Source organism: Rutidosis leptorrhynchoides, chromosome 2 (genome assembly GCF_046630445.1).
Source record: "Rutidosis leptorrhynchoides isolate AG116_Rl617_1_P2 chromosome 2, CSIRO_AGI_Rlap_v1, whole genome shotgun sequence".
In the NCBI taxonomy this organism is placed as follows: domain Eukaryota; kingdom Viridiplantae; phylum Streptophyta; class Magnoliopsida; order Asterales; family Asteraceae; genus Rutidosis; species Rutidosis leptorrhynchoides.
In genome coordinates, this window is record NC_092334.1 from 394,894,209 (window position 1) to 394,903,790 (window position 9,582).

General features: G+C 32.9%; 1 protein-coding gene and 1 pseudogene across 1 annotated transcript; one reads left to right on the forward strand and one right to left on the reverse strand.

Annotated features, from left to right (window-relative positions):
• Nucleotides 1–3,152: 3,152 nt before the first annotated feature.
• LOC139889075 (cellulose synthase-like protein E6) lies at nt 3,153–6,067 on the reverse strand (annotated as a pseudogene).
• Nucleotides 6,068–6,722: 655 nt separating this feature from the next.
• LOC139892191 (isoflavone reductase homolog A622-like) lies at nt 6,723–8,548 on the forward strand. Its single transcript, XM_071875235.1, has 5 exons — nt 6,723–6,946; nt 7,038–7,172; nt 7,534–7,771; nt 7,854–8,057; nt 8,203–8,548. Exons 1-5 carry the CDS (start codon nt 6,764–6,766, stop codon nt 8,367–8,369), a joined length of 927 nt encoding a protein of 308 aa, XP_071731336.1. The 5' UTR covers nt 6,723–6,763; the 3' UTR covers nt 8,370–8,548.
• The last annotated feature ends 1,034 nt before the right edge of the window (nt 8,549–9,582 follow it).

Here is a 9,582-nt window from a genome sequence, read left to right on the forward strand (position 1 = left end):
GGTCACTACAAAAGTAACACGTCCTACTTATCATAAAAGTGGAAAAAGACAGGTGACATCAAAAGTAACATCACCCATCGTTACAAATAGTCTAATATAATTACACATAGTTCTTCAATATGTGTGTTAATCATCTCTAGTAATTACACATAGCTCTTACTTTGTAGACATCGAAATTATTCGACATCTATCATTGATCTGTTTTTGGCCAAAACGACATAACTAATTTCATCACATCAACGTATTTTTTTATCTGAATGTTTGTTATTAACAAAACAAAATCACGTTACACTTAAGTAAAAGATATTCATTTCCCATTCCACTAGCAAGTCAAAAGGTAACCATAACCTATACTGTATTATGTATTCTCTACCTTCACTTATCACTTCACTCTTATCTATAACTAGAAAAAAGGTCTGCCACTTCGTTGGCCAAAATACAACTGGAAAAAAGTATAAAAAACAATGTTCATCGGCTCGGTGGTTCGGCTCCGGTTATTGTTCATCGGCTCGATGAGTTGGGAAAAAGGTATAAAAAACACTGTTCATCGGCTCGGTGTTTCGGCTCCTGTTACTGTTCATCGGCTCGATAAGTCGGCTTACTGTTCATTGGGAGCCTGTTATTATTATGCATAATTAGAAAAAAAAATTATGATGTCAACATTTATTCCCGAAACTCACATAGCAAAATTCCATCCATTAGATGGTTTTGCTTAGTTTAAATCTCAGCCATCTAAATTGTTAATGGCATCATTTAGACTTTTAATCGGCAGTTACATCTCTCAATTACAATGGTGCCCTTAATACAATATTAAATAAATAAAATAAAATAGATTTAAGAAGTTGATTCCCACACATCACTTATAAACTGCTACCAGAGAGTTGAACTTATATTTTTGACTTATACTAATAGAGAGTTGAACTTATATTATTATTATAAATATAAATATAATTAAAGATAAAATAAGTAATTAAGTATACATGTATAAAAATATATATATATATATATATATGGTGCTTGAGAATATCTCCCCTAAATTAAGGAAACAACTGTTTCTCTTATAAACTGCTCCGGTCAAAAAGTACGTACAAGTATAAAGAGCCTGAAGGTGATGAGTTGATTCCGAAGAAGGCGATGATGATGAAGACGAAGACGAAGAAGAGGGTATGGATTTCGTATAATTTGTATGTTTAATGTTTAATTTAATTAATAATTGTTACCTAATTTATTGATTACCAAATTTTATCAGGGTTTACGATCATCAATCCTTTGATGTATATTGCTTTTTCATTGTTCACTACATGATTATATGGAACAAGTATTCAAAGCTTCCGTTTAGGGAAAATCAAGGTAAGTATATAAGTGGCTTAGGGATTTTATTGGGTTTTTGATTACGTTTTTTCAGGGTTTATTCAAAGCAGGTAATCGACTTTCGGCTACAATTGGTGAAAAGAGTTTTGAATGTGACAACACGGGATTGTGCAAGATGTGTGGTTTAAGTAAGTATAACCGTTTTTAAAATTTTATTGCTTTATACATGTTTTGATCATAAATAGAATGTTTCATGGAAATGAATGTTCTTGATGTTCGTTAAAGTATGTTTTGATTAAGAATCAGAACAATATTAAAGGTGAAAGAAGAAACAAGACTAACCTATTTGGTTATGTTTGAAATGAATTGTCAAATCATTGACAAAATTTCAGGAACAAGAAAATTGAGAAATCTCAGAGTTTCTTATGCTTGCTAAGCCTGCATATATTAACCGACTCATGATCTGTCAATTCAATTAATTATTGCTCGGGAAGATTAACTACTTTGTTTATGTATCTCGGAACAATTGGTAGAGGATCTTGAGCTGTTATACACATGATGCTGCTAGAATGTCTGTGAATGTAAACGACAAAAATAACTGGTATGCCTATCAATATGTGTTTACCTTGCCCGGTGAACTGCTAACGGGTTACTGTCTTTCTTGAACAGAACGAGAGGGACACTGTTTAGATTTCCATTCATCTATATTCGGTTGTGCTCCCCTTGCTGTTTATTGACCAATTAGATCAATTTGACCCGTTCTTAACATTCTAAATATATTAACACCTTTACAATTTTGATCTGTTAGATATGAAACTTAACTAAAATCTTTCCATTTAATGATAAGTGGCTTGAAGTTATAAATCTAATGGTTACCTTTTCTTGGATTGTAAAATTTGCATCATAATGTCAAAGATATGTATGTTGCATTCTTGATAGAAACTTGGCAAGAGAATGATGATTTTTTTTTTTTTTAAACAATTCATGTACATTAGTCAATAATTTGGTGTATGTGCAGACCAAATTACTATTTTGGTTTGTGGTATTCATCATTTTTGCCACTTAAAAATTGGACGCATCTCACTTATTGTTGATATTATCGTCTTTTTACTGTTTAAGCGTGATTTTATATGCTTATATTGCATCAGGAACTGCTAGCCATTTAATAGTTTGGAAGCACATGCTGGTTAAAAGTCATTACAAAGTACACCCTATGGTGATGATGATTATGAAAAATAAGGTGAGCTATAAGAGTTTTACGATTAAAGCGACGACTTTGTATCTTCTTTGTTCTCGTGATATTGGTCAACACTTTTCTCAGCTGTCTAGACATCTTTTCTATGCTACCTCAATGAAACGTGTATCGATGTAAAACATCCACATAGAATCGTTAGAAGTTTAGGCTTATGGATGATCTAATATTCTCTTTTCTTGTGTTAGTTCTATGGATCTGGATGCAAATGGAAAACATATTGTTTCGGCGGATGATAATAGAACTTGGGAGTGGTGGGTCTGAGCTCGTCATAACTTCGGAAAGTGGTGATACAATATCAACCAAAGCAATTGGTTCACAGAATATCATCGTTGCTATTTTTAGAAACAACACCCTTCATAATGATGTTCCCTTTACTGTTGTATAGGCAGCAAGGTAAGCCTGATTTTGCTTATGTTGAAATAGGTTGAATCATATTGATAAGATTGCAGATGTGTATAGTGTAATTCAAATGCTTTCTACGTAATAATAGTTTTCCAATATGGTTTCTATATTTTGTAATCATCTAAAGTCAGCAACTATGTACGATATTGACTCGGAGATTAATGTGTACAAGGGTTTTAAATTTTGCTAGCCCGTACCAAACCAGGTTATCTTTTGAAATCAATATCAGTAGGTCCCCTTCAGACCAACGTTTATGCTGCATGAGGGTCTGGTCAAGTGTGGTTGCAGCAACGCCAAAAAAATGCCTATCTTTCCGGATTGTAGAACACTGATTTATAACCTCGACAGTGTATTGATAGCCCTGTTATTACATCCTCAACCGGACACCCGTATTTCAACGCAATCTACATTGCAAAAAATATGAACCTTAACTTGTATTTAGCAATAAATTGACCAACTACCCACCCTGAAATAATTGTTCTTAATCCAAACTTGAACCCATCAACTGACCCGCCCATTTTGTCACTTTCATACTTATATTAGTATAAGCTTTTCGGATCTAACAAAATTCAAAAGAAAAAAAAAGATATAATAAAGCTCGACTTTCCTCTTTTCCCCATTCAGTATTAGTTTCGAAGGTGCAAGTTGCCAGACTTCTTATTTTGTCAATCGCGTTTTCCATTGAGTTTATGTGATCATTCACCATTTTCCAATCAAATTTACTTCCGTGATTGACGCTTTTACCTGCTATAATAATATCTTTACGGTGAAAACAGTTTGTTCCATCATATAAAGGCCCGCCCACGCCATCAAAACCATGAAAATCCACCTTCATAAATCAACAAAAACTTATTATACTTGTAGTAGTTTAATCAGTATAAATGACCAAAATGAAAGTAAAATAAAACGGGGGTCAAACGTGTCTAATGTGTTCAAAGTAGCCGAAAGTATACTTGAATGTGCAAAACTTTCTACTTTTTTTATTTAACAAGTTGAATAGGCTGCATACTTGTAAAAATACTCCCTTCCCTAGTAGCCTGATTAGGGAAAATCTTATTTATTTACATGTTTATTAATAATCATATCCGACACTATATATCTGCTAAAAAAAAACTGAAGGGTTTAAACAAAAAGTATTTGTGACAACCCAACCCATTGACCCAACCCAAAAAAATAAAAAATAAAATTTCTCTTAACTAATCATCACCAAATGTACCCATTTTGTCATCTGTAGATTAGTAATCAATACTACTCACCTCACGAATGATTCGAGGAGAACCACCATAAACTTCATTCTTAGTAAGATTTACAAACGATTGTGGGTACTGAACAAAAGCAACCTCGTGACCTTTTTCTTCGTCCATGAAGAAGCAAATGGCGTCTCTCACAGTATCTCTGCAATTCGAATGCATATCACAATCAACAGTCAGACTTATCGCACCATTATTTATCATCGAGGACACCCGTATCTGCAATAAACATCACGTTTTCATCAGACCTGCACATAATGAAAATATGCAAAATTGAATGTAAATATTACGTACCAATGCATTCAAGGCTTCGGCTTTGAAGTTATGAAAATGGGTTGGTCTCTTTTCCCTAGCCATATATGCTAATTTCGGAAGCCTGTGCCCCTCTATATCTTCATTATCGTTAAGCAAAACCTGCAAAAATCACATAACGGTTATGACTTATGACACTACAATTTCAATCTATTTCACTATAAGTTTAATTCGTGTAGTGTTGTGTGTGAGTTTGCCTTTAAAAAAAATGTTTACTTGGACAATGACGCAGTGATCGTTTGGAGATGTAAACGAATCCCATCCATAAATCCTTCGTGTTCTACGCGTAGTTCTTCAGAAACTCTTCCAATCTTTGTCACAAGTTCAATTCGATTCTTCATGTCTTCAGAGGCGGAGCCCGGATTTAGTGATAGGGGTGGCTAACTCGATATTCATAATTTAGGAGACTCTTCCATAATATTTTTATCATATACCGTCTTAGTGTCATTAACAACTTTTCCTATGTAATATAGTTTCTCGCTTGATTGTTATCATCAACGACATTACCTATTAACGTGAAAAACATGAATTCTTTTTTCTTACCTATGTTTGTATGAGGTAAAATCATTTTAATAAAAAATATTACAACTTAGGTGATGAAAAAATCTAAAATAGATAACAATATAATATCATAAAGATTATAACCATGAATACTCTAATAATTAATAACAATTAACTTTTTTTTTTGAACGGCAAGCTTGCATCAATGTATCATTTATTTCAACGGCACTCATCATTTGCACACACACGCGTTCGAGAGGAAACCCGAATCGCATTACAACCTAGAATAAAATAATGTGTTAATAACTAAAAGTTATCTTATAAATTATTAAGTAATGCAAATACAATAAATAGTTTATGGAATATTATTACAGAGAAAAAATATGAAAACTTACAGCAATATTAAATTTAATTACGCTGGTACTTAGAATAATTGAGTATTGAGCATGTGTTTAATAATTATATTGTATCATAAACAACAACGTGTATATAATAAAATAAAAAGTGATTTCTCAATTCCTCTGCTCTTCCATTAACAAACGAAAAGGTAAAACGGGGAAATATAACAGGTTGGGCTTAGAGTAAATAAAATGCGATGGGCCACAATAATAAAGCATATATAGATTTTGAAGGGCCTACTAAAAATACATACACGTATGCTTTGGAAATTCATCATGTTTGGGCTGTTGGGGGTGGCTGAATACCCCCATGCCCCCTACTCCCTCCGCTATTGCATGTCTTCGAACAGTTTCTACAATAATCCAACTAAAAACACTCACTTATACTCATAATTAGTAGTTAAAAAATGTTAGTAGTTGATAAGAATGGTGATTATTATAAGTACCTGAATTATAATAAAATCTTGATTGTGTTTCTCATTTGAAGGTTGCGATGCAGATTTGAAGTAAGCAGTTGGGGACGGTGGCTCAATTTTGTATTTCCTGCAGTAGGGCAGCCAGTGTTTGGAGAAAACCGCAGCCTGAGTGAGAGTGTACAATGTAAGTTCCGAGCCACCGTCATCGGAGAGATAGACCATACGCTTTGTGAATATATTTAGCCTCGGCTTATATATACTTTGCAAAACTGATATATTAAGGTGACAATATGGACGAATGTAAATAGGACACTCTAAGGAGATAGTTATTGCCAAAAAAAATGGTCAAAAAAGTTGTAGCGGGTAAACCCGATATAAGCACTTTTTAAGAAAACCTATTTCAATCTGAACCCATTTACATATGTTCCCCAAGCCATCAGATCCCATTCCCATTTTGCCACCTCTGTTTTATGTGGAAATCCAAACATCTGGATTTGAACTTAAGTAAAACATGTACTTGCTACTTGCTACTTAAAACCAATCTTTAGACATATATATCACATATGTTTCACAAGAATTACTATTAATGTTTTTACTATTGTTGCTTTATTTATCACATATATTTCACAACTATTACTTATATTCTTACCATTAACAAATTTTTAAGAATAAATTTTTTTAAAAGAAATTTGTATGATAAAATACCCGCTGCGGGATATAAACTAGTATCCATTAAAAGTCATTACATTCCACTTACAAGTGGGCCATTTTATCTCCAACCAATAGCATCTTTGATTATTTTTTAATTTAATAATCGCAATATTAAAAATTTGTACATATATATTATTATACCACCATAAACCCGGATCTTGTTTCATCATAAAGTCAACCAAAGCATTTCTTTCTTTTCCCCTAAAAATGGCAGAGAAAAGCAAAATCTTGATCATCGGAGGGACCGGATACATCGGAAAGTTTGTCGTGGAAGCAAGTGCAAAACAAGGCCACCCGACTTTCGTTTTGGTCCGTGAAACCACAACCAAACAACCCGAAAAATCGAAACTTCTAGACAACTTCAAAAGTTTTGGTGTCACGTTACTTATTGTAAGTGTTTTAATTGTGTGTTACATTCTTTTCAGTTGGCTTTAATGGGTAAAATTTAACAGAAGCTTATGTATACAATGAACAATTTTAGGGCGATATTAATGATCACGAAAGTTTGGTGAATGCTATAAAGCAAGTTGATGTTGTCATATCGACTGTTGGTGGAAAATTGGTTGCTGACCAAGTCAATTTGATTGCAGCTATTAAAGAGGCTGGAAATGTGAAGGTACCCTCTGTAATTTCTTTTTTCTTTTTTTTTTAAAAAAAATTTATATTAAAAAGAAAACAAACGAATGCCAAGTGTTAAAAATAAACATTTTTGAGTTTTACCACGAAAATAAATAAAATAGAGGAAGTGAGATTAAAAGTTGCAGACGTCTATTGCTCAAGTTACACATAAAACACATTTTTTCAGTAAGTTCTATGAACATTAATTTTATATCATTTGAAAAAAAATGGTAATTTTTCAAATGGCAAATTGCCCCAATTATGAACAACTTTAAATCGAAATGAAAAAAAGTATCACACTTGTGCTATTATTTACATTTTTTTATCAGTTTTATAGTTTATCATTCATTAAATGATAGAGATTTTTACCTTCGGAATTTACAACCGATGTTGATCATGTCACCGCGATCGAGCCAGCCAAAAGTTCCTTTGCAGCAAAGGCAACCATTCGTAGAGCCATCGAAGCTGCACAAATCCCACACACTTTTGTATCATGCAATGGTTTCGCGGGGTACTTTTTACCAACTGTTGGGCAATTGGACATTCAGACACCCCCTAAAGAGAAAGTTACCATAATTGGGGACGGAAACACAAAAGGTACAACAATTTATGCATAAATACGACATCATAATGCAAAAACTAATAACCCGCGTGACATTTTTCTCTCTGTTAAATATAGCTATTTTTGTCAAAGAAGAAGATATAGCTTTGGTTACCATCAAAGCAGTGGACGACCAACGTACCTTGAATAAGACATTGATTTTTAGACCTCCTGGCAATATATTATCATTTAATGAAATTGTTGCCATTTGGGAAACTAAAATCGGGAAGACCCTCGAGAAAACGTACGTTTCTGAGGAGCAACTTATCAAAAACATACAGGGTGAGTAAAACAGAATGATACATATTACATATTCCATATAATATGAACTGATAAAAATATTCATGTTATCCTGAATCGTTTCTAATCATTTCTCTAGCCACATTATGTATATAAAATAATAAGCAGATTAATTATATATTTGCAGAGGCACCTTTGGGATTAAGCATTGATTTGGCAGTAATGCATTCTGTTTTAATCAATGGAGTTACAACAAATTTTGAAATTGAAGCTTCTTTTGGTGTGGAGGCTAGTGAGCTCTATCCAGAAGTGAAGTTCACTACAGTTGATGAGTATCTTGATCATATTGCTTAATTGAGCTTTCCTTTATGTCCGTTGCAATGATCGTCTTCATAATGTGTTAAGGGTGCTTAATTAAATATATGATTGTGTTTATAATCTTCCTATTTTATCTCTTGGTAATGTTTGTGTTTTTTGTTATCTAACCTTGTGTGTCGTTTTCAAGTTTAATATGATTACACATAGTTATGCAATACGTGTGTTAATCATCTCTAGCACTTCTTTTTTTTTCTTTTCATTTTTATTCATATTCCTTTGAATACAAACTACACAAGCTTCTATTTATGTGGAAACTTTTAGTTGATCCTGAAGGGGGTGTCAACAGACTATATATAATGATTAATATCGATTATTTGTAGTGTAAAGGATTAGTCGCCAACAAACCCACCAATATCGCACTATAGATGAAATATGCTTGATCAGTGGTCGTATATTTATATGTGACTGGAGGTGGTAATTTCAACCCATTTAACTTTGAACGAGTTGATTAGGGTTAAATTTCATCTCTAAAGGGTCAAATGAGATGAACTGAACCGCCCATTTTATCACGTCTACTTAGATCGCCTTTTTGTGTTTTATGGAATCATGAATTTGTTTTATATACCACTAAAACTTGCATGAAATGAACTCCATGAATATGTATGAGCTAAGTTCTCCTCCTTTTTCATCTGATGTTCTCTGTCTTAAATTCTCAGATCATTGAAGTTCTTATTCATTTAAAAGTAAGAATTTTTATAAACTATTGTGTTATAGCTCGTCAATTTAATTTTATTGTAGCCAATGAAGCCAAGACCACATCTGTGTACTTGCAACAACTTGTTTATATGAACCTAAGTAAATTCTGTTTGACCATAAAGTTTATGTAAAGGACACAAAAGAATTAAAAAGAGAGCAACAATAAGAACAGAAAGTTTTCACTACGAGGTTTATATAACGAAAGAGTAAAATGAGTAAGTTTTCAATATATAGTGAAACTATAAGTTTATATAGTGAAAGAGCAACTACAAAGTTTTCCCTAAAAAGTTAGGGTAAAGAGTAAAAACGAGTAAGCTTTAAAATGCAAACAAACATGGTTAGTAAATCTTAACATAAGCAAGGTTCTAACTGAGACCAGAATCAATTCATGGTAAATCTTAACAAACATGGTAGATTCGTAGATACAAAATTACTTAAACCGAGACCAGAATCAATACTGCAAACTTGTACATATGTGCAGGAAAAAATATAT